Source organism: Osmerus mordax, chromosome 23 (assembly GCF_038355195.1).
Source record: "Osmerus mordax isolate fOsmMor3 chromosome 23, fOsmMor3.pri, whole genome shotgun sequence".
NCBI lineage: Eukaryota > Metazoa > Chordata > Actinopteri > Osmeriformes > Osmeridae > Osmerus > Osmerus mordax.
This window is the reverse complement of record NC_090072.1, coordinates 8,684,082-8,711,614: the sequence shown is the minus strand read 5'-3', so window position 1 is coordinate 8,711,614 and position 27,533 is coordinate 8,684,082. Positions and strand designations below refer to the sequence as shown.

Sequence of the window (27,533 nt, the reverse complement as noted above, 5' to 3'; positions counted from 1 at the left end):
AGCATACCATGGCATGGGAGATATCCTACAGTGTTAGATGAGCTGCTTCAAATGGAAAACTGAGGCAATATTTTGAGTAAAGACATATGTTGTCAATTTTGTAAATAAAAAATCAAAACTTTTTTGTTACGAAGCATTTGTTTGTTGGAGTAACACAAGTTTTACACGATCCGGCTTCTGCGTTTGTGACTGGCAGCTACTGACCGTAGTAGCCCGTATGCCTCGTTCAGTGTTTCCCCTACCATTATATTAGGGGGGTGCCCCGCCCCCCCCCACTGGAAGGTCAAGTTAATTATTATTTTTTTATATAGCGCCAGATCACAAAATAAGTCATTTCAGGCAGCGTTTCCCAACTTTTTTTTCAGTCATGGCACCCTTACTTACAAAATGTTTTGTAATTGTTTTGTTGGGTTCCGTAAATTGTTGGGTTCCGTTAATTGCCCCACAGCGAGTGTGATTTTGTGGATAGCTTACACTTGCAAACACATTTACTCAATCTAAGAGTATCTGATTGTGAGGGAAGTCCACATCTGCTTCATTTCCTCAATATAATGGGTGTCAAGAACAAAGAAAAAAAAATCTTGTTTCTGTGTTTGGATAGGTACCATAGCCAATATTCTGGTATCTGGTCCAAGTGTTGTGAGGGGATTTCAACACATTTACCTTTGTTTTACAATCAATTATGCTTTTAATATGTTGATGGATTTGAATGCTCGTTTGAGTTATTTCTAAATAATGTAAAGTTTGACCTTTTTACGAATTTACTTAAGTGCCAAATAATGTTGACTTTTGAAGTTGATCTGTCTTATTACCAACCTCTATAGGGATGTAGTAAATCATAACCAATGCCAGCTTTTAGATTGTTATAATTTTATTTGTCACATACAGGGTCTTACACTTTCATCAATTAATGATAAGGAAGCTTCACTGGCTAAATATGTTTTGGATTAAAAACTGACCTTGAACAGAAACACTTTATAGGAGAGTGATTAATTGAACAATATGAGCATATAAAAAAAATTGAAACACAATCTAGATTGAGTCTTTATAGTAAGTCAGTGCATTTACTACATTTGTAGATCATTTTACATTTACAGAAAGTCTGTTTTTATATGTGTACTGAAATGTGAATTGTGCTAGATGTTTTTAGTTAGAATTTCTTTACTTAGCCTAGGTGACGATCTGTGTTCTGTACTTTGTATGTGTACATATTACAACGTACAACAACAGAAAAGACAACATCCATGAGTTTAAGGTGATATTTATATACAACCTTCAGTGTCCTCGGATTTAAAAGATAGAAAATGGTGGTAATGCTTTCTTATACCAAGACATAACTATACACCCCATCTCTAGTGCTTGAAAAAAAAAAATGCTATCTGAAAAATTATTGGTTTTAAAACAATCATTCCAATGTTTTTGGACCACTAAAGCTGAAGAATGTCTACAAATCTGCCCTCCGAACACAGTAGCACAGTTAACCCAACTAATGCACAGTATACGTTTTCCGACTTGTACATAAAAAGCAATCTAACAATATCATACAGATAGTATAACTCTAACCATACAATTTAAAGTAAATTTGGGAAATTATTATTTTCTAAGAGCTTCCTGTCTGACAGTGGTTTGGTATGGTGTTTTATGGATGATCTTTCAAAGAAGTGCAATTGTTGACAAGCAAATGTTTTAATTGCTTCCTGTGACAATATAACAGTTTCAGTTTTGTGATAGCTTGTTTGTCTCAAAGTCTTTGTCTTGAAAGGCCACAATATCTACTTTGTGGACAAACAAAACACACAGAAGGTGCTTTGGTATATCCGATCACTATTACTGTTGTTTTAATATAAATGTAAAGTACAAAACTGGGAAGGCACTATTGCAAACTTTAACCACTGGGTCTTCAAGGACCAGAGTGAATATCACTCCTGAATATTAGATGCATCACATGGCACCACTGTGCAATGTTCAAATAGAACCCAGTTTAGGGGCATTATAAGGTTTGACAGTTTTGATGGTGACATTCCAGTTCATGCAGTTCATCCTTGTGTTTCACCATCCATGGCAAACTGACAAATAAAGCTGTGTCCCACTATCACCACTGTCCAATTAGTATCAGAAAGGTACTTCAGGTATCAAAACAAAAAAATATTTGTGTCAGATAAAAGTGGCACACTAAGTTAACCACCAATTGTTTTTCCTTGGTTTCTATTTACATTACAAAGAAAGTGGAGCTGAATTGGGTCTCAAGGGACAAAGTTCCTGAATCATTTGAAGACTTATGAATCTGTGAGGGGGGAAAAGGACAACCTTTAAGTAGGTTAGTTTCCAGACACAAAACCTGCATGCGGATCGCTGAAAATGGACATAAGACGCTCCTCGTCAATGGAGCTGAAACAGTCTTGGTCCTCCAAGGAGACCGGCTGAACGGCGGGGCCAGGGAAAGTGTCCATCATGCCATTGTCTTGGAGCAGACTGACAATGCTGTTGGGGTAGGTCATGTAGGGGAAGCCACCGGTATTGGACGCTGGATCGCCTGGGTTCTGCACGCTGCTGTTCTGGAGGGCGGAGGAGCTTGGCTGGGACGATGCCTGAGAGAAGGCGGAGGCATTGCCCTGCGCTTCCACTTGGCCCTCCAGCAGAGCGCGGACGTCATCCATATTGAGGCTTTCCAGGTTGCCCTGGGAACCAACGTCAAAACTGGGGAACTCACACAGATCTTCAGCATCAAACCTGAGTTCGGGGTTGTCCCCCACGCTGGGCCCTTTTTGGGGCATGTTGACCTGGGGCTCAGAGGGAAAGGTGCAGAAGGAGAACCCGGGGATATCCAGGAAATTGACGGTGGGGTAGGCCTGGGTTGTGGAGGCCTCCGCAGCCGACGCCCGGACCTGGGTGGAGTAACTGGACACCGGCGTAGCTTTGGGCTGGGAGTCTAGAGTCAGGCTACTAAGGAAATTCCATGTCTGATTGGTGGTAGCAGGTGCGACCTCTGGCTGGTTTGAGAACAGGTGGCCTGGCTGCAGGTTGAAGCAGGACAGGTTCTTCGCTGAAGGGATGGTACCACCAGACACCACTGGGTTCACACCTGAGAGGCAAAAACACAAGGCCTCACTTTCACAGCCTGATCTCTGTCCCCTTCGTCCAACTCTATGAAACTCAGCTTCTTTGACACTGACAAACACAACAACTATAGCACAATGGCCCTCATTTCCGACAGAAAACTGGACATTTGGTCATTTCTGCGCAGAGCTCGGCATTTATCAGACGCGAGTGTTGTCAAGTCTCAACTTGCGTAGGTGACACAAGTCTTCCAGTCAGCGGCAACTTTTGGTGCAGTTGGAATGTATTCATACTGGCATCTAAGCATATGCAGCCACAAATTCATCACTTAAAAATATTTAGCGTAGGCCTATAGCAAAACGTTTTTTTAAGGTTTAAATCGATTATGTGTCATATATCCCTAAAATAAATAGCTACTTTCAAATGGTTTGCAATTCATAGGGTTGATACTTGGTGGTGTAAGATTCATTTGAAGCACTGGTGACATAATTACAAGTAATTCAAATTAAACTATTAAATAAATGAGTAAGCTAACCGATATGCAATGTGAAAGTATAGATGGTTATTCAGTCACAACAAAAGCCTTGACATTCAGTAAATATCACTAATGGCAGATCCGCATCTGACAAGTTAGAAGACCTGTACCCGCCCCTAAAACAGGAAAGGATTCTTTGGGACAGCACTGCAGGTATCTTTTATCGAGAGCTTCCGCTATTAAGTCGATTTCTATTCCCAGTTGGTTCAATTGGACTTGCTAAGTGTTTCTATTTTGAGGTTGGATCAGTTTCTCTTCTAGTACATATTACGCATCTCCATGTTGTAAACTCTAGGGGCAGTGCCTCTAAACCTGCCTCTAAACCGAGAATATATAGGGGCATGATATTTAATTGACGATTGTTTTCAGCCACCACATTTATCACCGCCCAATAATTTTTGCACTGGGATTGGCAAGATACAAACGTTTCATGAATCACACGTGAACCCTGTCAGAAGATGATTTGTGACTCGGATCTGCTAGTTTGACCAGCAGATGATGAAAACAAATGACCATTTCGACGGTTAGGAGAGAAGGTTTACCAGGTTGAACACTTGTGACCGGAGGCTTTACAGTGACTGGTCTCCTGGCCATGGGACTTTCTGTTGGCATGGGCGCTGAAATCATAAAACACACACACACACTTACAAACATTCATAATAAATTCGTTTTAAGGTAAAGAGACAAGTAGAATGAAACTTACCAGGCATCATGGCCCCTGGTTTCACATTCGGGAATATTCCCTGTGTTCGCTTTCCATGGGCCATGGGACTCTCTGCTGGCATCGGTGCTGAAATAATAAACACACTTTTACAAACAATATAAACATTCATTACTCAGAGGTCAATTGTTTGAAGGTAAAGAGACAGTAGGAGATGGTTCTAGAAACCTACCAGGTATCATGGGCACCAGTTTCATATTCTGAAATAATCCCTGTGTTCGTTTTCTCTTTTGTATCAGCCTGTACTCATCTACAATGTGAAAGAAAACAATCCTGTCAAACATAATGTAAAGCTTACAGTAATACCAATGACCTGTACTCATTTAGTCATGTTTCATCTTAAAAGATGTGGATTAAACCAATCTCAAACATGTGAAGCACATGTCAGAGTAACCTAACAAGCTGTCGTGGTAGTCAAACAAGGAGCTGACCTTGTTCTGAGGGCAGGAACTGGAACACCATGGGCTCGCTGACCTCGCGGTCGGACGGCCGGCGCAGCTGCATCTGGACCCTGACTGGCTCAGTCAGGTTGGTGTCATGGTAGGGTGGCGTCCGGAACACGATGGCTACCTGTCTGTGGACATCGGCCTGCGAGAACGTTCCCTTCCCCTCCCAAGTGTCCTGGAAGAAACGCACCTCGATGTCCTCTGATGGGAGGGGGGGGGGGCAGGGTTAGGAAGGTGGAGAGAACAGGACATTTCTTCTGTGGAAGCTACCAGACTGCAGTGACTCTCTCCGACCCTCCAACCCTCCCTGCTGTCCACACTCCCATCACTCACACCCCTTTACACCCTGACTAAACCACTTCCACCACAGTGCTTAACATTACTAACACACACAATGAGAAATAGGATCCCAGCACTTTTTCTGACCAAAGGGGAAAAAAAGTCCCTGTTATATGACCTTTAACCCAATTTGCTCTGGATAAGAGTGTCTGCTAAATGACTAAATGTAATTCACAAAAAACAGCACGACTAGGGGAACCACCACAGTGACTAAGTGGACACATCAGGAAGGAAGAAACCACACTTTCAAACAGCTCTTTTTCCAAGAAGAGCAACTTCAGAGAAAAGCTCATTCAAATAGAGGAACAGTGCCACTGTCTGGGACTATTATTAGCTAGTTAGCATAAATCACTAACAACACAAAATAGTAAAATAAAGATAAAGACATCTTGGAACAGACAGACAATTCCATAGACAAAAAGGAGTACTTCTTTGACCGGGTGGATGAAACTACCTTTTTGTACTTTGTCACAGAGCAGGAAGATTTCATCCCCCCCTCTGCAGCTGCCAGAGTTGCGGTTGACTCTGCAAATCTTCAGCTCAGCAGTGTTGGGTGCTCCTGTTGAACACAAGACAATGGAGTAGGAAAGGTAGAAAAGTGTTATGGAGAGTCAAGAGTGAGTACCTGACTTCCTGTAAGCTTGACACGTGTGTGTGTGAGAGTGTGTGTGAGAGAGAGTGTGTCTAGTGTTTGAGTGCATGTGCATTGGAGAGTGTTGCTGCCTTATCGCATGCTTGGTGTGTATGTGTGTGTAAGACTCACTGTTGTCATAGATAGGCTGGGACACAACAGGCTCCAGAGCTAGGAGCTCCCCAGTGGCCAGAGTTATGGAAGCCTGGAAACAAAGCCTCGCCGCATTCAGGTCAAACTCCTCTTCCCACACCTTAGCCTCAGGAACTGCAGCCAAAGCACAGTGCATGAACAGGGTGGTCAGGGTTAGGGTGTGGTTGTGATTCTAGAAACACTTATCTGGTATCAAGACACTGCATCCTGCCCCAGGCGAGGTCATTTAAGGATAGCAAACACTCACGCAATACCGAGCCCAACAAAACACAAATCAGTGCTGGCTGAGAAGTCTTAGTGTTATGGTAGAGAACTGCTGAACATTGGCGAGTTTGTGTTTGGGTTGGTGTGCCTTACTATTGAAGGGGTTGTTACGGGTCTGAAGTCTGCATGTAATTGCTTCAGTCACATCCTTTTTCTTCACACACTGAATGCCCAGGTTTTGAAAACTGAAAGCAGATCAAGAGAGAACTTGTGAACGAGAACGACCCTTACTGCATGACTGAGATTCAATGAACCGTTTAGAAGTTATTGCATTTTCTCCATGAACTTAAAGCAGTGTTTACATGTGAAATGACAGTGCAGAGGGAATGCACATGACAAAACTCCACGGCTGAAGTCAAAATGATTCACTTCAAAAAAGGGTGCACCTTGCCATGATAAAAAGGACAAAATGATCCACTTTTGTGTCTCTGGTCACCCAGGAATAACACAGATGGATGACTAACTGTTTATGAAGACATTAGCAGGTCCACAGAACATTGTGTTTGTTTGCATTTCATCACACACACAAAACCACCAGCACCATTCCCACATTCAACCCAGGATCAAACACAAAAATGTATCTGCAAACCGTGTTCGGCACATATTTACAGAAGTAAATATTGACATATTTACAGAAGTGCACAAGCATACAAAAAAAGCAGTAGGGATGGGAAATTCATCAAGATTTTATTTTCAGTGACTATTTGGGCTTCAAATGATTATCAAAACTAGATTATCAAGATATAACGATTACTGTGCCGCATTCCGTTTCAGAATGATGCTCTTCTTCTGTCTTTGTGTACCACTTTCCTTTACAGCTATGCGTTTTCACCCCTCCTTAAAAGCCCAGACTCCCCCTCTCCTCCCCCCAAAAGTGAGTGGCTCGCTGTCAAAAACTCCCCTTTTCTACCTCCTGCCTGGTACATTGTAGCTGAGACTTGAAAACCTTTATATCCCTCTGTCTTTATCAGGCTTCCCATCCGGTGATACTTTTGAGACCAACTTATACATTGTTGTTGTTTGTTTTTCAGTTGAATTTTTATAAAGTTCAAGAAAATCCACCGTTAAAAAGACTAATTGTTTTCAATGAATGCATGACGTTTCCAAAGTCAATAAGTCATTGCTTTAAATAACCGTGATGTCAATGTTGATCAAAGTATTCATCCATCTGATTTTTGCCATAATCGAGCAGTCCAACAAAGCGCTCCTGTATCTACCTGTGTACTCGTCTCTCCTGCAGGTCAGCCTCATAGTAGCCATGTTTGCAGTCTTTCCCAACCAGCTCGTGGGGGTGGGGCTTGTGCGGAACGTCCTTGGTTACCAAGGAGATGCGTACACGCAGGGGACCACTGTAGTTATGCACCTGCCAGGGAGGGAAGGAAAACATGTTAGCGATTAAGATCAACAATCCAAATTAATCTACTCACAACAACAATTCCCTCTCAACATAAACAAAACTCAAAAGGAAGGGAAGTAAGAAATAAAGACATGATAGCACTAATCGAAGTGCTCCAAAACATCTAGAACCGGAATGCATTCGTAAACCTACAGTATATATTCATTTGAGAACTGCACCCAAAATGTTTGTTCTCCTCCTGTCTGACGCAAGGCATGGTTTGTTGTAACCCCACTTGAACTGAGAAGAACCCAATCACAACCCATACTAAGCCCTCACTCCAAAATAAGTCTGGATATCAGCACCTATGGCTGAGTCGCCAACAGGGACTTAGGAGACCTACTGTATCATTCGTAACCAAGTTCTAACAACTTTCAGACTACTTCTGTAGTCCCCTAATGAATTATGTAGGGAACTCCCAAACCAAAAACAATGACTGTATTTGACAGTTGTATTTGTTATTGATATTTAACTCTAGAAAAGGTGCACAGACAACATCCTGGTATTCTATCGAAAGATTCACTTTTCTTTTGTTTGTCCTATTTGAAGGTCAGTACAACTTTTCCAGAAACAGTGACCTGTATCAAAAAGGTGGCATTCTAAGGAAGTACAAACCAACATGTACAGTAAACTAAACCAACAGAGTGAGAGGTGAGTGAGGTGAACTCAGATAGGCTGCTCACCTTGATAGTGGGGTGTGTCTTGGTGGTGTCATTGCTCTTCTCTCCAGGGATGCTTCCGGCAGAGCGGCCCTCACACTTGTACCTAAACCTCATCCCCCTCTGTTTGGGCTGCTCTATGATCTCTATGAAGGGATTCCCTGTGGAGTGATAGTGGGAGGGAGAGGAAGAGAGAGAAGGGAAAGGGTTTGTGAGTGCCAGAAAGACAGTGAATGAGGTAAACCAGGGTGTGTGTCACCCTGACCAATCTGTTCATTTTGTGCAGTTTGTATCTCTCAGATGTCAAAATACGTCACTGTGTAACATCAGTTCAAAGCATGCAGTCTTGAGAGACATGTGAATATGCAGGATACAGGGCTAATTGATAGATAAGTTGCACCCAAATTTACCCAATATCTTAAATGATCTTAGACTTACCTTGGTTCAGTGGGGCCTGCCCCCATCTATACATTCCTATGGGAACAGACAGGACAGAGCCACTCAGCATAAATAAACACCCAGGTTTTTTTGCTTGATTACAAAAGAAACTGTATATATATATATATATATATATATATCGAGTGTTCGGTAAGCAATAGTAGTAAAACATCAACTCCTTTATATAATACATAACTAAAAGTAGAATTTGAGTCTGGTTCCTCGTCTCATAATGGATGAATACAGATAGAGAGAACACACCTGGTAGATAGTAAACTAACCACAATAAAAGGTATTAGGGGTAGGCTAATGTTTTTTCAACCACCCTCTATTGTCTGAAATTACATTTCTAGCTCAGATATATGTGAAAGACAAAGAAGAGATACTTGTTGCTTGCTGTCGATACTTTTTTTCCTCCCAATTATTTATTTATCCTTTTTTATCGCTGTTTTGAAAAGCCCGAACAATGTAACATTAGACAGAGCCCCCAACAGGAAGTTATGTTCCACAGATTAGACATCCGACTGCTGCCTACATGAAAGGTGTTTATGATACAATCAGATGAATTGGCACATCCACTTTGTATAACAGAAGGCACAACAAAGTATAATGCCGTATAGTAAGATCCTCGATTTCGGGTTCAACTTCAACAAACTTCTAAACTTTCTCTGCGTGTCTTTCTGTTGGACTCAAAAACAAAACGTGCCAAAAGACAGCGCCCTACTTTCAGCCTTTTGCAGCCAACTTGCTGACAATAGCCTACTTCAAAAACGAATCAATCGCCTATTAAATGTGGTTCCTCGTGTTCATTTCTTAGAACTTCTCGTAACACACCGTTTAGCCACTATGTATCCAATGTACAGTCTGCGTAGAAAAAGTTGGCTATATTTATAGTAATTGATTTGGTATGTGATCCACCCAAATGGCTACATTGTAGTCAACTTCTAAATAACTCGCCGACGGGAAATCGACAACATATGACAACTCTGTGATTGAAAATAAATAATCGGTTAGGCCTCTTGACAGCCTATTTAGATTAAAAAATAGCCTACGCATAAATCGTAACATTAAAGGTTGTTTCGTACGATCAAGTGTAACCCGAACACGACAGATTCTGTAAGACGACAGTTTTAGGGACAGACACATTATTGATAGGAAGATTAAATGGTGTTGATGTAGACCGAACTTCCTACTGTCAAGCTAACTCGAAGACAGTGATCTCCATTATTTGGTGCTGACTCCTCCTGCTGTAGTGCAATACCCATGGCGTATGGGGCTTTCCCTCAGTGCGCAAACAAGTTGCTGGTCTTCCTACATGAGAAACAAATGCAATCGCTTACCCCTCAGTTGGTGAACAAACTTACCATCCATTTTAGACTTCAGTTTAAGACACTCGTGTTGTTATGTCAGCCTTTTGGGGTACGGGTTGTTTCTAAAGAGATATCCTTAACATAGAATAAGGTGTCTTTGTAAACTGCTTTTGACAGAATGCTCTGCCGCCTCCGCCTTCGAGTCGCCGATGCAATTTGCCACCGCCCCCTCTTTTTTTTTATTATTGCTTTGCCACCGCCCCCTCAAACGGTGCGGAAATACCCAAATGACGTAGCCCACGAAGGAAAGAAGTAGGCTAAAGCTTTTAAAACCAGTTAAAAGCCATACGCGAATTTGACTTTTGAAACAACTTAGGTCAAGGTATAACACACTTTCTCTAGACTTTCTCAAACGATTTAACAATTTGAGTCAAATCCCATCTCCATCTTGAGATTGCTTATAAAAAGCGCTATACAAATAAATGTGATTTGATCTCCAATGCAACATTCACATAGCCTATGATACAGGCCTACTGCCTTATGATATGGCCAAAGCCACAGCTGTCTGAGCACCCTGTTCCTCAACTTTCTCTGACAGACTTTTGGAAAGGATTCTGTATCGAGAAACTGTAAGTCCCTAGGTCTATATCTTTGTATCTAACTTTTTAGTTGCTAATGCATTTTGTTTTTTGTTTAGTTTCGTTTTTTCTGTCATTCAAGAAGAATATTTAGAGTTTAGCCTCTCAAATTCCAATGGAAGGCCTATAGCCTATCTGAAAATTACTTAATTGTCAAATCTGGGAGTATTTCATTTACTAATGCATGGCTGACACCTTTGTTTCATACACCTAGGCATCATCTGTAGCTGTTGGTCATGTTTAGGCTACATTGCCAGAGGAGGGCGCTATAATCTCATTTTATTTCGAGATTTGCAGAGCATTGCTTTACACAGAGTTGACAACAGAACAGGGCTGCGTTTCCCGAAAGCGTCGTAAAGCTAAATTGATCATAGAATCCATAGTAGGACGAATCTTAGTTTTACGGGCCGTTCCGAAAGACATAGCTAAAGTGTCTCTTGAAAATACGTAACTCTTGAAAGTGCATAGATTAGCCTACTCCTTACGAGAATGTTTGGGAAACGCACGTAAGAAATATCGATGGTTTCGTTTTTTGCTCGATCATTGCTACGATCCATCGTTATAATGTGTAAGATATCTAATAGTGATAGCCTATGATATTGCAACTTTTCAAAATTATCATTAAAAACCAGCTCCAGGATTGTGTAGTTTCAACAATGAACAAAATGAATGTGTCATGTCATTATTTGAAGTTAAATTCAATTATTGCCATAACAATTAAAAACATAAAAACATAGACTCTGACAACCATTTCTTCGGCAAATATCTTATACGTTTATTCCCTATATAGCCTAGCCTACATAAAGGCCTATCATTGTCAAAGACAATATAGACTACGCTGAATGCTTTATAAAATCTCTTCAGTGGTTACAACACACCAATTGCTAACCACCAACAAGAAAATAGTTGCCGTAGCCTATAATAGGCATTATATGACTATTTTCTATTCTGTTCTGTAGGCTACAAGAATGTGCGAATGTCCCATTGAAAATCGGGCAGTGAGACCCAGCGGCTTGCATTCCGTTGTTGTGATGCGGTCAGGCGGTGCCTGCCTGCCAGCAGCGACTGTGGCGAGCGCAGCATTGACAGCACCCACTACAGAAATGGCGGAAGGGGAGTTGGATGTCGACTCGCTAATCTCCAGGCTTTTAGAAGGTGAGTTCATCGGAAAGTTTATAATGTATCGCAGTTTAAACTAAAGTATGGTCATGAACGGTTTTGTGGTGCCCGTGACTGGCCTTTTTTAGGACTTAAATCCACAGGTGAAGGCTTGTTTTAGGATAGGAACTAGAGCCCGGTATTTGAGATAGCTGCTATTTGTCACTAATTCCAAACACAGGCGCACCTAAGCTTCATCGGTAGCCTTTCTCTTAAATTAAACTACATTTTATAACTGGTCATCGCCGTGGTCAAGAATTCCCTTGTCTCTTTGAACTTAAAATTGATATTTATTTTTACCTACCTGTAAAAATAAATATCAATTTTAAATTCGGATTGTGTTGATGTGCAGCTGGTTTCTAAGTTGCAGAAGATCCTTTGCTTATGTTATGTTTTGTTAAAACAATTAAGTAGGGTTTATAGTGGCTATGCCAATGTTCTCTGTTATCTTCGTCGTAAGTTTATGTGCAATGTGGATTTTGATAACAATTTGTGTATGGGAATCTTAAAATCAAAAACTGGTACACATTGACAGAGTTCAAAAGTTGAGTAAGTTGGCCTAAAAAATATTCAGTTGAATATGTTTAATTTCATAATTGGGTTAATAACATGGGTCCAAAATTGAGTAAATTGTAATTGCTAAATTATATCCAACTTTACATCTTCAAATTTTGCACGTCCTTTAAATAAACGGGAGTAAGGTGGCCGAGCGGTTAGGGAATCGGGCTAGTAATCAGAAGGTTGCTGATTCGATTCCCAGCCGTGCAAAATGACGTTGTGTCCTTGGGCAAGGCACTTCACCTTACTTGCCTCGGGGGAATGTCCCTGTACTTACTGTAAGTCGCTCTGGATAAGAGCGTCTGCTAAATGACTAAAATGTAAATGTAAACACATTGTAGGCTAAGCGTGAATTTATTAGGCTGCTATAATACACTACCTTACTCTTGCTGATTCTACTGCGTTTGTGTCAGTGGCTGGACAGTCAAAAAATTTAGAAATTAACTTTATTACCCAGATCATAACTAATTTAAGGGGGTTTCTGTTTTAGGAAAGTAAGTTCCAACCTAAAAATGTTAGGGCAAGCCAAACTCCTTCTGATTTCTTTACTTTAGGACACTCATTTGACTAAAATACTAAACTCAGGAAATAATTTAACTTGTTGCTATATTTATACAGGTATATAATGGTGGAAGCTGTTCATCTATCATATATTACTTGAAATATTAACTTTTTCAATTGACATCTAGACGCTGACATCCATAGCAATGCTACCTGTTTGGGGATGATGCAGTCATGCAAGACTAAATACTGTAAGGGAGACATGACAGCTGAAACTGGCCTCCTGTGTTGACAAAAGTCCAGCACACAAGCTGTTCTTCGCTGTGTTCAGTAAACCTAGCCGTGTTCTGTCTCAGAGTGATGAGCACAACAACAAAAAAACACAGGCTACTGTAAGTTATTAATTATCAACACACTTTATTAAGAACTAACAGTTATGCAAACATCCACAAAACCATTGCCAATGTAATAATCTGTGGATCACTTTGCAGATGAAAGGTATCTGTGGGATTTGACACTCTGTTGCATAACTCTTACAGAGCTGGTGGCTGTATGCTGTTATACCGCAGACAGTTGGCTATAAGCACAACTCCGGAAAAAGAGCCTTAGTCAGGCAAGTTGCGTTTTTGGCAGCCTGCTCTACATTACCAAGGAAACTTGAAGGGGGGGAATTGGACTGAAATATGCTTGTAAAAGCTTCCAGATGTGTTTTTTTGTATCCCAACATATCTCTCTTTGCCCTAACTAGTTTTAGCCCAATTTCTCTTTCGTGAGTATTCTCAAAACTGGAAAACACTAACGACCAAGCCTCTAAAAGAAGTGGGTGCAGTCAGAGAGATGGGTCCAGAGCCCTAGACCCCCTCAACAACACACACACACACTTGCAAAGCGCACAGCGCACACACACACACCCTGTTGATCCCTGGTGTAAACACCAACTTGTTTGTCAGGCAACTGTCTGGCCTGTAATTTGACTTTGTACATCAGCATCTCTTCAGGTCCCACCACAGTCCTAGCACATCGCCATCTGTTTGTGTTAGTTTCAATTGGCGTCTGTGGATAGTTCGCCTGTGTCTGTGTGTTCACCTACTCCTCCGATGGTCCGACACTTTCTTAGCAGAGCAGTCAACCTCTCCCTCACCTCCCAGCCCCCCCTCCCTCTCGGCTTCTCTGATCCTCTTCATTAAATGTCAACAGACGCAGCTGTCCCTGGTAGTAATGACCCACCTACCCTATCAGTCACTCACACACACACGTACACACCCTACACACACACACGCCACACGCACACACACATGTTAATGAACAGATGTAAACTGTAGTATATGTAGACTGTAATAGGTCTGTCTCTAACTGTCACAGCCACGCACATCTTTACACATGCCACATGCCTTTTTCCCCACACAAATTATTTCTCTCACCACTCACCCCCCCCATTATCTCTCTTGTTTCACACCTAACTCATATAATATGCACATATACACACACAATATCACATTGCTGTTTGTTGACTGAAGTGGTGGTCAGATGGCAGAAAAAGCCAGCCAGCCCATCTATCATCCTGATAGCTGCTTACCTGACAAACTAACGCAGATCCAGTGACAAGTGTTTGAATCTCAATCTTGGTGTACAATACTGGGCTGTATGGGTGTGTGTATGTGGGTGGGGTGACAGTTATTAGGGGAGTCAGGTGGCTGAGTGGTTAGGGAAGCGGGCTAGTAATCTGAAGGTTCCCAGTTCGATTCCCGTCCGTGCCAAATGACGTTGTGTCCTTGGGCAAGGCACTTCACCCTACTTGCCTCGGGGGAATGTCCCTGTACTTACTGTAAGTCGCTCTGGATAAGAGCGTCTGCTAAATGACTAAATGTAAATGTATTAAGAAGGTGAATTACTATAATTCTGCATTACCTTGTTGTTTACCAACTATACAGATAAAGTCTTGAGTCAGAGGCTGTATTGGAGAGTCTCAAATGGTTTGGTAGGTTTTGCATATAAGAGTTCCTTGAACCTTTCCTAGTGTCTGGTTAGTTACAATACAAATGGAGTCATGTAGACTATTACAGGGCAGTATTAAAGACTATGTTGTGCTTTTGAGTTTTAATTAGTTCAAATTAAGGATTTTGGGATTACAGTTTCCACTTCTTGCTGCTTCTTGGTAGTTTTATTAGCGCTATGTGTACAGTATTATGTGAGTGAGCCAGCTTTAAAATGTAGACCTATTGGAGCTCTGTCTCTCTCACCCACCCCAGACTTTATGCCCACACGCCCTAGCACACCAACAACAGCGGACAAGGGACCCTCTGTCTCTTATGCCATCACAGGTGGCCACACAGTCCTTTTCTCCTATAGGCTTCGTAATGTGGCACAATCAACACCATCGCACCCTTGTGTGAGTGTGTTGGGGCGAAGGAACACAGGAGGCTGTTTTCGCTTTTTTTTTCGTGGCTATATGGGGGGGGGGGGGGGGGGGGGGGTTTTAACTGTGACCAACAGGAGTCAAGTTCATTTCCTGTGGAAACTAGATGTTGACTGGTTGTGCTTCCCAGATGTTGAGAAATCAGGTTACCTAAAGGATGCTTATAAAGTCACCTTGTTGGCCAATAAATGTTTTCACCAGTTGGAGGTGGTATTGTTGTTGTTGTTGTTGTTGTTGTTGTTGATGATGGTGATAATGAAGAGTGTTGTTGTGTCGCCTGGGCCCCGGGGGGTTGAGGGCGTCAGCATGTCAGTGTCGTGTACGTAACAATGGTGGTAGCTGTGTGGCGCGGTCCACCTCGCCCCCTGGTACCAGCTGTGTCACAGGGCATGGGGGGGCTTTGCTGCCCCTCAGACTTCTGCTATAGACTGCCCCCTCTGTATCTCTCCCCTCTTCTATCTCCCTCCCTCTCTTCTGCCCCCCCCCCCCCCACCTCTCCTTCTGTCTTTTTCCTGGTTCTCTCCTTCCCTGGTACTATTTCGCCGCTCTGCAGACACTGTGGAGACTGTTTCTCCGTCCGTCACCCCCCCCCCCACCTCTCTCGCTTTCTCTCGCTTTCACTCTTTCTTTGGCTCGACAAAGACACTCTTTCAGACCCTCTCCACATAATGTGAAACAAAAAGTCCTCAGTAGCAATATAAGAGAGAAGTTCACATTAGAGAAAGATTAGAAGTTCCAAGAAATGGCACAAACATTGGGATTCCCTTCCACTCGGGGGCCGAAGTCACTGCATGTTCTTCTGTTAAGCGATGGGGCTGTTTTCTGTTGCCTGTGTGTGAGAAGTGGGGGTGGGGGTGGGGTGGGGTGGGGTGGAGGGATGGTAGGAGCAGAGGATTGCAGCTGAACCCTGCTGGAAGAAAACGAGAGATCCATTTCAGGGGGGTAGAATGGAGGCGGGGAACTCCAAAAGGTCATTGAAGACAATTCTACAGCGTTGCTAGTTAGCAACACCATGGTCCACTGAGTCCTTCCCTTCTTGTGAAGCACACACTTTTGTTAACGTTGACGATCAGTTGGTGGGGATTTGGTGCAGTATTTCATCATTATGTAACCAGATATGCCAGATAGACATACCTTCTGTATGAAGATACTCTAAGCTATGTGGCCGAATTGCATCATTTTCTAATTTGGCACAAAAGCATAAATATGTTCAAAAATGCTGTGGTAAGGAGCAAGCCTGTCTGAGACTATGGCTTCTTATACAGTAACCCTTTCTCTACTCTGACATCAGAGGATTGTTGATGTTTGGGCTTGCATAGCTGTCTGCAAATGACAGTCTTGTATTGGGTCGTCAGCCATTCCATATATCTCAGTCAATCCATGGGTCATGTTGCGTCGCCCTGTTGTCCCGACCTGGCTAGCGTCGCCTCAGTATCAGATGTTCATGGCTTAGAGAGCTCCCGCCTTTGCCCTAACTACATCCTCCTTCCTCTCCACCACAACGGTGCCCATATATGGTAACGCCTCAGAGAAGCAGACCGTGATTTCATTTTTCTCTCTCTTTCTTTCTCTATCGTTCCCTATCGTTCTCTCTCTTCTTCCTGTCGTTCTCTCTCCCCCTCACTCCCTCGCAATGCCACTAAGTCAACCGTGGTCTGTTAAATGAACGGAAACTTCCCGACCTGCCTGACCCTTTGCTACATAAAAAGCAGCGGAGTGAGTCAAAACGATGGCAACTGGAATACCAACCTGCCTGTTTTAGTACAACTGTGTCATTGTGTTGTCTTGCTGTTCCAAACAATCATTAAGTACATAAACTTTCATGAGAATTCTAGAGCAACTTTTCAATTGTATTTTTTTATTTATATTCTTTTTACACTTGGATAAAACTAGTTATGTAATGTGTTCAATTTTTTCCCCAGCCGTGTTGCCATGGCTGATGTTGATCAATTGGTCGTTATTTACAAGTGCAGCCAAAATTGTTAAGTTGATTAAAAATAAAGGTTATCAGACTCGGAATAACACACTTCATGTGATATAGCCTAGCTCTTTTTGTAAATGTAAATGTAAATGTTTTCCTGTGCTTAGATACTTTGTTATAGTACTGTATTTCCCAAAGTCCTATCTGGGGAAGGTCATTTGTCTTTGCTCTCAGTGGTTTACATGCGCAAGGTGTAGTGAGTGTTTGTGCTTCAGCTACTTCTGTGGCGCAGACAGACAGACAGGCAGGCAGGCAGGCAGGCAGGCAGGCAGACACAGGCAAGCAGGCAGGCCTCTGGTGACTGGCTGTTTGTGGGGCGTGTGGAATGCGGTGAGTCTTGTAGGGCAGGGCTACGCTGTGACATCAGCACAGAAATACCAACAATCACACACACACACACACAGTACGTGTGTCATAAACACACACTCTGACAGATATCCACAAAGGCCCAGTTGGACATGGATAGTGGATGAGAATGAGACCAGGGAAGGGAGAGAGGGCATATTGCAGCACAGTGATCTGCTTTGGCAGGGCAAGATGGCACAAGTTGTACTCTATGGGGGTCAGAGAGTGTCACAAAGTTTGTACGAGTGTGTCCCATCTCCAACTCAAACACACACACACACCCTGTCTCTTTCTTACAACACAACCAAAATACGAGGTATGGATTCAAATTATAATTTACAAAAGTACCCACTGAAAGGAACAGATTCCAAACCAAAATGAACATATCACAGTAGACTGTAATCCCATGGAACCTTTTTCTTAGACCAACCAATTAAAAACGTTTTGTGGCCCCATCAAATTTTTTGCTCGTAAACAACCTGGGCGTATGTCTACGCATGATTGACACGCGTGTGTCTGCGCACACAAATCTTTTCCATCCATCAGTTCCTGTTCCAACCTCCATTAGTATTCCCATGTTGGGCTGATGCCGTTGATCTTTGTCGCCGTTTAGCTTGCAGCGCTCGTCAACACCTCACGAGGCGGTGACCTGCCCGGTTGCCATGGCGATTGCCTGTCGGGCCCAGCCCACTCGGCTCAGCGCCGCTGCAGTGCAGAGGAGGAGAAGGGGATGATGGGATACCACCACTGGTGTGATATGGAGTCAAGGTCACTGGATCATCTGTTGGCAGCAAGCCGTGTGTGTTGATGTGTTTGAGAAAGGCAGTGTGTGTGCGTGTGCGTTTGATTATGTGTGTGTACTGTATGGCTGTCTGTCATCTAGCTTTTCCATATCGTGTGTAAGGAGATCCTCCCTGGCCTGCGCTGTTGTGTGTGTGTGTGTGTGTGTGTGTGTGTGTGTGTGCGTGTGTGTGCGTGTGTGTGTGTGTGTGTGCGTGTGTGTGTGTGTGTGTGTGCATGTGTGTGTGTGTGTCTGCATGTGTGTGTGTGCATGTGTCTGTGTGAGCGTGCGCGTGTGTGTGTGTTCTCCTATATTGGGCCCCCAGCCTGTCAGCTGATCCAACACAGACCCGCATATGTGTCACACGAAGCTGTCAAGGGTGGCGGGAGGGAAGTGTGTGTGAGGTGGTGGAGGGGAGGGGAGGGGGGGGGGGCAGTCACGGGAAGCAGTCACGGGAAGCACATAAAAAAAAAACAGAGGATGCACGCTCGCACACATTTCCATGCCAACCTCAAATGTGCTAGCTTTCTTTAATTTTTTTATTGCCAGTAGCTGTGACCGTATATTATCTACGTACATAAATATTTGTATTCCCCCCCCTACCAAACTAAAAAGACCCCTTCAATAAACATCAGTGACAAATGACCATAATTGCAACTTGTGGCTGTTCCTACAGGTCTTAATGATAGTACGTGGGTCGCACATCTACTATTAATGGGTCTTAGACTGACTCTCTGGTCTCTCTGGCTAGACGAACCAGTTTAAAAGCACAATGTGTTTGGTTTGTGGGATTGCCAGTGTTTATAGTCCTTGCTTAAATCACTTTGAAAATGTATAAACTCCTGGGTTGTAGGCGCGTTGGAAAGAGTCAGCGCATTGAGGCCAGTGTTACAGTCAAAACGCCAGCTGAGACCAAAGCTGGAGGGAGGATGAGATTGAATCAAGACAGAACATTTGTGTGAGATTGGTCCTGTAATATGACTGCAAAAACATACATTGCCTTTCCCATGAAAATGTGGTCGAAATAACTTTACCCTTTTTGTTAGATATAATACTAAATGACTGAATGGGATATTTTTGGATATATGTAACTAAGTAACAAGTATACAATTAAGTGACAAAAGAAATGGCAGATGACCCAAAACATTAACAGTAATGTTGGACCTCCATGTGCTGCCAAAACAGCGGCGAACCGTCAAGGCATGGACTCCATGAACCCTGGAGGTGTTCTGACCCCTGGAGGTTACCTGAGGTATCTGGCACCAAGACACCAGCAAAAGATCCTTCAAGCCTCGTCATCTGCGAGGTGGAGCCGTGATGAATCGGACTATCCCACAGATGCTCAGTCGGATTGAGACCTGAAGAATTTGGAGACCAGGGCAACATCTTGAACTCTTCATCATGTTCCTCAAACGAACCATTCTCAAACTGTTTGTGCAGTGTGGCAGGGAGCATTATCCTGCTGAAAGAGGCCATGGCTATCAAGGAATATCACTGCCATTAAGAGTTGTACCTGGCACATGTCCAGTTGACTTCCACATGAATGGCCCAACCCAGGGTTTCCCAGCAGAACATCGCCCAGAGCATCCCTCTCCCTCCCTCTTGTCGTCTTCCCACAATGCATCCTGGTGCTGTCGTCTCCCAGGTAAACAGCTCATGTTCACGGGATGGAACAGGAAACGGGACTCCTCGGACCAAAAGCCTTGTCGTTTCAGAGATACTCTGACCCAGTCGCCTGGCTAGAGCAGTTGGTTCTTTGTCAAAGTCTCTCTGCTCTTAAATCCTGCCCATTTGTCCTGCATCCAACACCTTGATCATGATAACAGACTGTTTACCATTAAAACTACCTAGATCTTGACATGTTGCATCACCTCTGAGGGGTGGATACGCTTTTGCATACAATGAATGAATTCATAAGACATTAGTATTAGTATTTACAGACATTTACATCTAACTTTTTTTTGTTGTTCCATTTTTAGGCGTATAGTTTGCCGGTGATAGGACTGTGTTTGGACTAGGGCTGGGCGATATATAAAAAAAAATTATATCTCGATATTGTCAAAAGATTTACGATATTCGATATATCTCGATATGTTAACATTTGCATTGAAATAATATTTAAATGCTTAAGATTTCCTTTTGCCCCCATTAGAAAACAACAAAAATAATTTAGATAGAACAGCTATTGTTACAAGTACAAAATGTGTAGTGCAAATGTAAGCTTTTGCCATAACATGGTACTTGCAACTTGACAAAATGGACCTCACATGGACCGAACAATTCATGCAGAGGTCCTTATGTGACAGGACAAAAAGAGAGAAAAATACCGTGCCGGTGCGTGTGCAATTTTCAGTTTGTGCACATGCTCTGTGTGTGTGTGTGTGTGTGTGTGAGTGTGTGTGTGTGCACAGAGGATCCAGGGTTTTATTTTTTATATATTCGATATTCACAATATTTCCAAATTGTACATCGTCGTCAAAATAATTGCGATATTATCGCTAATATTCGATATATCGCCCAGCCCTAGTTTGGACTGTGCCTGTGTTGTTGGGCAGGATAGTTAAACTGAATTGGGGCAGCCAGGCATTGGTTTACAATCTGGCAGGACCCAGCATTAGTCCCAGCTGTACTGGGTTATTGAATCTGGTAACCTTGCTGCTTCATGTTGGAAACATGGAGGCCTACTTTGAAAAGGACATTACAAGAAAATATTTTATTACCATGAGATCCATACTTTTAGTCCTGCATTAACCTGGCTGTTGATTTAGAAGGGGTTCTAAGCTTTTGTGTGTGGCTTTGTAAACAAATGTTGAGACAGAGCTGAAATGACTGACGTTTCCTATGAGATATCAGATCACTTTATGCCAGGAATGGTTACGCATATACAGATGGCTTTATTTCTCCCCAGGCATGTTTTTGGGACACCTGCATCCACATTACGGAGACTTGCTTAGTTTGACCCCATTATTTAATGTGGAGTAAGTGGCTTAAATCAGCCATAGCCTGTTAAGCAATTCCACCCTGAAGGAGTATGTGACAAGTAGCGCCCACACACACAATCATGCCCCAGTTATCCCAACAGATGTGGAACTACACAGACACACACAAGACAATGATGGCTGTGCAGGGCTGTTATCAAGCCTTCTGTGTTGAATAAAACCACCTCCTGTATTTACTTTGTTAAAAGTACAGCCTCTAGAGCCTCCATGTGCTTTTGTTGTGATGACAAACAAAGAGATGGGGGGTGTCTTCCTGTCTTTTCTTCAGTGGAAGTGGGAAAGACCGCTTTTTTTAAGACATTGGGGCTAAGACTGGACTACCCCCGTCTCTCTCTTACACACACACACGCACACACACACACAAAGAGGATATGCACAGATATTCTCTATTAACTGACAGCTTACTCAGTGATGTTGAATTGCCTGGGGATGCCCTAATGGGCACAGATATGAACTGCAAGGATAAACATCACGCTGAAAAGCTCTGTGCCATGTATGATGATATTGTCAAATGTCTTTATGCTTCCAGTGAACCTTTTGTTTATCACAAGAGTAAGGTCCCTAATATACGGCCTGGCTGGAATGAGTTTGTGTCTGAGCAACATGCTGCTGCTAGAGAGGCCTTTAGACTCTGGTCAGAGGCAGGCAGACCCAGACAGGAAGTGTTGCTTGATAACAAAAAAACTCACAAATGCTAGATTTAAATATGCTCTTTGTTTTATTAAGAAGAATTAAAACACAATGAGGGGCAGACTCGCTGGCCAGAAAGATGCAGAATAACAATCTTACTGACTTCTGGAAGGAGGTCAAGATCATAAATAATGACAGAACTTCCCTCCCTTCTGATATCGAGGGGGTTAGTTGTCCAGAGAAGATTGCTGATCTATGGCGTGAGCACTACAGTAAACTATTTACCTGTGTTAAAAGTAACACCGTTAGAATTGATAATGAATATAAAAGTCTCTCTGCAGACACGATAGTTAGATCAGTAGATATTTATGATTCCATCCACATGCTAGACAACAACAAAGCTTGTGGTATGGATTGCATTTCTGCAGAGCATCTAAAAAATGCCAGTTATAGACTCAGTCCATTACTAGCCATGTGTCTTACTGGAATTATGGTTCATGGTGTTCTACCAAACTCTATTATGTCAGTGCTGTTAGTGCCTGTTCTTAAAGATAAGGCTGGTAAACTGAACAGCATAGACAACTATCGACCCATTGTATTAGCCAGTATCTTGTCTAAAGTGTTTGAGAGAATTCTATTAATGAAATAAAAAATGTATGTTCTGACTTCTGACAATCAGTTTGGTTTTAAAAGAAAACATGGTGCTGATCTCTGTATCTCTGCTCTGAAGGAGATTGTCTCTAGGTACACAAGTCTTAATTCATCTGTATTGTTATGCTTTATTGATGCTTCCAAAGCTTTCGATAGAATTTGTCATGAAAAACAGTTTATGAAGCTGCTAGCGAGAGGTGTCCCTAAACCTCTTGTGAGGATTTTGGTGTTTCATGTGAAATGGGACAATGTTGTATCAGCTCCTTTCTATGTTGGTAACGGAGTTCGACAAGGAGGAATTTTGTCTCCCTTTTTGTTTAATGTTTATATGGACGACTTATCAAGCCAGCTGAATAAGACAAATACAGGCTGTCTTGTAGGTGAATCTATTGTCAATCATCTGATGTACGCAGATGATTTGGTCTTACTCAGCCCATATAGTGCTGGGCTGCAACAGATGCTGAGGGTGTGCTCTCAGTATGGCATAGATCATGATATAAAATATAATGCAAAGAAAAGCCACATAATGATAGTCAGAAGTAATCAGGACAGGAAATTAACCTTCCCTACCTTTTATTTATATGGCAGTCCCCTTGGTGTTTGTGAGGAAATAAAATATCTGGGCCATGTCATTTCTGATGATTGGACAGATGACTACGATATATATCGACAGCGCTGTAAAATATATTCTCAGGCCAATATGTTACTAAGGAAGTTTTCTATGTGCTCAGATTCAGTTAAATGTGTCTAAGCACGTACCAACCTGTGAGGCGCTCTTGAGACAATTGATGTATGGTTTCATGTGTCGACTGGACAAGTCTGAGAACTGTATAGTAGAGGCTCTGGTCAACCCTCTAAAGAGCTGCTATCGATTTACTTCGAACTTAAGACGACATTGGCACAAAAGTCTTCATACTTTTTAATGCACTGTTCTATGTATGTTGTATAGTTTTCTTTTTCTCTCTTTTTTATAGTTCTATGTCTGTTATTTTATATGGAACTTGGCGTCTGAAATAAATTCTGGTTAAACACACACTTAAGGCATAGACATTTGGTAGGATGCTTGTAATATCTTTTGTGGCCCACACAAACACACGCCAGTGCCTTTTATAGACTTGACCAGCTCGTCACAGAGTAACGTGAGAGCCTACACAAATGACCGCCTTTGTTTAACGTGGTCGTTCTCCTTTTGTCCCTCTCTCTTGGGTTCCTCTCTCTCTCACCCTTTCTTTCTCCCTCTTACTTTCCCTTTCACCCCCACCGCTAACCGTCTCTCCCTCCTCTCTCTTCCTCTTCCGCTTCTGTCTCTTCCCCCGCCCCCCTCCCTCCCTCCCAGTGCGAGGATGTCGTCCTGGGAAGATCGTCCAGATGACGGAGGCGGAGGTGCGCGGGCTCTGCATCAAGTCCCGGGAGATCTTCCTCAGCCAGCCAATCCTCTTGGAGCTGGAGGCTCCCCTCAAAATCTGTGGTCAGTTGGACTGTCAATCAACGTGCATAACCAAACCTGTAGCAACTGTATGTAGTTACACATTTCTAAATCATGTGTGTCTCTGAACTTGCCCCTGCATCTTTTTACAGCACATATAAAACACTTTAAGGGGGAAGTAAATATGATTTTGGCATTAGCAAAACGTTTTCTGCTTCTAGATGCCAAAACCTGTCTGTGTCTCTCTCTCTCCCACATCTGTCTCTCCTCCAGGTGACATCCACGGCCAGTACACAGACCTGCTGAGGCTGTTTGAGTACGGAGGCTTCCCCCCGGAGGCTAACTACCTGTTCCTGGGGGACTACGTGGACCGGGGGAAGCAGTCCCTGGAGACCATCTGTCTCCTGCTGGCCTACAAGATCAAATACCCCGAGAACTTCTTCCTGCTGAGGGGGAACCACGAGTGTGCCTCCATCAACCGCATCTACGGCTTCTACGACGAGTGTGAGTGGAGGGGTACTAGAGGGCTACACACACACGCGCGCGCACTGACGTTTACTCAGATGCGTTAAGAGAAATGCGCGCACACACACACACTGCAGATACAGAAACAGACACAACCACCGACTTTACAAATCCTACACACGCTTACAAACACACCAGAAAAACTTACCCATAGATGAATGCAGGGGCTGAGAGCACAAACACACACACGTCGAGAAGTATACGGCACACGTATGCCTATTCGACAGGAACTCATTCAATCATATGCCTTATGTGGTCTATGCAGACACACACATTTTGCAATCAATGTGTCAATTCATCTGGCCAACACATGCTAAAAATTATAAACAAAATGCTGCACCTATTCCTCTCCTGCAGTGCCTAGGTCAAATGCGGTATTGCATTTTCAAATAACACTCCCTTCATTGTGTTCTAGGTAAGCGCAGATTTAACATCAAGCTATGGAAGACATTCACTGACTGCTTCAACTGCCTCCCCATCGCTGCCATAGTCGATGAGAAGATATTCTGTTGCCACGGAGGTACCCACAAGATAAACATTGTGTAATATGGTCATGTTTTCGGTTGTAATTGTGCACGTCGATTGCTATTAGAACTCACAAACCACCAAACGTTCTCTCAGAACTACGTTGAATTTATGGACTCTTTTCTGGATGTGTGTGTACTGTACATAGGCCTCTCTCCAGACCTGCAATCTATGGAACAGATCCGTCGTATTATGAGACCTACAGACGTCCCTGACACGGGTAAGCACACACACACTAAACATTTCACCCCTCCTCACATTTTTTTTTATAGTTTACTCAATCATCCAGAAGGGGGCAGTATTGCCATACTCATTTTGGTTTGGCTATAAAACAAGATTCTCGGCGGCCAACATCTTTGTAACTTTCCTCTAGACATTGACGGTTACTGTTCGGCAACCACAACCAACATCACCACACGCAGAGAATGTGCTTGGCCGCCGGCGTTATTTAATAACCGCACACAGCATTTAGATAGCTCCCCTTATCTCACGTTACACAGCTAAAATAGTTTCTGATGCTGGTTGGGTAAGCCAGAGGTCCTGTTAAATCCAAAAGGATCCATGTGTGGTCTGAACGGTAGGTTCAGACCAAATGTAGTCCCCGTGCATCGGACATGAAACTCATGTCCTTATAAGGCAGTGAACCACCAGACTATTCAGCTTGTCCTCGTTCCTCAGATCCTGTAAATGGGTTGTTTGGGTGTTCCTGCGGGAGAGTGTGTCTGTGTGTTAGATTCGTTTTAATGCGGGTATACTTTATGTATGTACTTGTGTGTGTGTGTGTTCCAGGGTTGCTGTGCGACCTGCTGTGGTCGGACCCAGACAAGGATGTCCAGGGCTGGGGGGAGAACGACCGCGGGGTCTCCTTCACGTTCGGGGCTGATGTGGTCAGCAAGTTCCTCAACCGGCACGACCTGGACCTCATCTGCAGAGCCCACCAGGTAAACACACACTCACGCGCACACGTACACACACTCACGATGGCCCTCTCAAGTATCTTTCTTTTCTTCTGTCTTTGTTGATACTGTATTTTTCTTGATGGTCCTCCCTATTTTCTCCTGTTGTCTGTGGCGCCTCCAGGTGGTGGAGGATGGTTATGAGTTCTTTGCCAAGCGCCAGCTCGTGACACTGTTCTCTGCCCCTAACTACTGTGGCGAGTTCGACAATGCCGGAGGCATGATGAGTGTGGACGAGACGCTGATGTGCTCCTTCCAGGTAACAATGACTCAGCCGTCGGCTGACATCAAAACGTATCGCTCAAACGGTAATTGTACTTGCGTCACAGAAACGAAATGGAAACTTTTGAGTTTGCCCCTTTTGGCACTCATTAATTCGTTTCATTGCTCAAGGCAAACCAAATGAAATCAACCCCCTTTGTTGTTGACATTCGCGAACTGCGTGGCTCAGAAGGGACAGAGGTGACTGATCCTGTGTCTGCTCCGCTCAGATCCTGAAGCCGTCTGAGAAGAAGGCGAAATACCAGTACGGAGGCATGAACGCTGGCCGGCCCATCACCCCGCCCCGCACAGCCGCCCCCCCAAAGAAACGATGAAGGTGAACGAGGTACCACGGAGGAGTGAGGGAGGGAGGGAGAGAGGGATGACAGACCGACGAGTGTCTTAGGTCCCCTCGTCATCCACTTTTCTTGACGGAGGAAGAACCGGAAAGAGAATTAGAAGCAAGATTGGAATGAATTGACACCCAATCACATGCCCCTCTTCAGTTTTCGTCTGTGTTGTTTGTACTCCACCCCTGTTCTTTGAACTGTTGAACACCAACTATCTTCTTCCTACCTTTACTTTCTGCACCCGTGTAACCACAAATGTTTTTTTTAAGATGGCGGGGGGGGGGGGGAAGAGAGAGACACACACACACACAATGTTTGCATTCTGTCTGTACAATAGTGTTTGTTTTTTTCCATTCTTGCTTTTTTCATCTTATGACAGAATGCCAACTACTAGCTCAGTTAACCATAGACACCCCTTTACTTGTAAAGCCACAACAGGTGATAATGACATGACTGCTGGGTTTTTTTTAAATAAAATGGGAATAAACCTTGTCTGTTCATCATTTGTTTTATAACCCAAATGATGACCTTTCACATGCAGCTCAATGACCACCTACTACAAATGGATTATTTCATCATTAGATTTGATTAACCTGGATTAATAAAACATTCTTTTAAATGCTGGTATTCTTCTACATAGAATAAGATGACAAACTGTTTGGTCTAAGCCTTTTGGTTATCTTTACTGTATATAATGTGTTTTTAACTCAGTGACTAACATTTGATTAAATGTATCTGGAAAGGATGATGAAACGATCCTGTACCGATCACCAATAGGTTGAGACCATAAACAGTTTAAGTAATATATATTGTTTCATCCATTCCAGATCAATAGAATATAATGAAACCCTCACAAACAAGACACGAGTGTCTGAATTTGGCC

General features: G+C 43.1%; 2 protein-coding genes across 3 annotated transcripts; one reads left to right on the top strand and one right to left on the bottom strand.

The window, feature by feature from the left end:
• Positions 1-853: 853 nt before the first annotated feature.
• Positions 854-10,150, bottom strand: rela (v-rel avian reticuloendotheliosis viral oncogene homolog A). 2 transcript variants are annotated; one of them, XM_067261863.1, is made up of 12 exons: positions 10,004-10,150; positions 8,640-8,675; positions 8,226-8,362; positions 7,364-7,509; positions 6,240-6,331; positions 5,862-5,996; positions 5,553-5,657; positions 4,745-4,960; positions 4,486-4,563; positions 4,296-4,382; positions 4,135-4,209; positions 854-3,082 (listed from the first exon to the last, which is right to left on the bottom strand). In XM_067261863.1, exons 1-12 carry the CDS (start codon positions 10,008-10,010, stop codon positions 2,319-2,321), a joined length of 1,878 nt encoding a protein of 625 aa, XP_067117964.1. In that variant the 5' UTR covers positions 10,011-10,150; the 3' UTR covers positions 854-2,318. The 2 variants fall into 2 exon arrangements, with proteins under 2 accessions (XP_067117964.1, XP_067117965.1); XM_067261864.1 differs by lacking the exon at positions 8,640-8,675.
• A 1,460-nt stretch (positions 10,151-11,610) lies between these two features.
• LOC136967930 (serine/threonine-protein phosphatase PP1-beta catalytic subunit) lies at positions 11,611-27,142 on the top strand. The gene is made up of 8 exons (XM_067261931.1): positions 11,611-11,742; positions 23,944-24,075; positions 24,307-24,537; positions 24,974-25,078; positions 25,232-25,303; positions 25,873-26,024; positions 26,164-26,298; positions 26,531-27,142. The coding sequence occupies exons 1-8, from the start codon at positions 11,619-11,621 to the stop codon at positions 26,633-26,635; spliced, it is 1,056 nt and encodes a 351-aa protein (XP_067118032.1). The 5' UTR covers positions 11,611-11,618; the 3' UTR covers positions 26,636-27,142.
• The last annotated feature ends 391 nt before the right edge of the window (positions 27,143-27,533 follow it).

Coding starts and splice junctions, on each gene's coding strand:
- rela (XM_067261863.1), bottom strand. Junction 8,363..8,639: donor GCAGGCCCCACTGAACCAAG/GTAAGTCTAAGA, acceptor ATCACTCCACAG/GGAATCCCTTCATAGAGATC. Junction 3,083..4,134: donor GGTCACAAGTGTTCAACCTG/GTAAACCTTCTC, acceptor TTTGCCTCTCAG/GTGTGAACCCAGTGGTGTCT.
- LOC136967930 (XM_067261931.1), top strand. CDS start 11,619: ATGCGGTCAGGCGGTGCCTGCCTGCCAGCAGCGACTGTGGCGAGCGCA. Junction 25,079..25,231: donor GATATTCTGTTGCCACGGAG/GTACCCACAAGA, acceptor TACTGTACATAG/GCCTCTCTCCAGACCTGCAA. Junction 26,025..26,163: donor TCATCTGCAGAGCCCACCAG/GTAAACACACAC, acceptor TGGCGCCTCCAG/GTGGTGGAGGATGGTTATGA.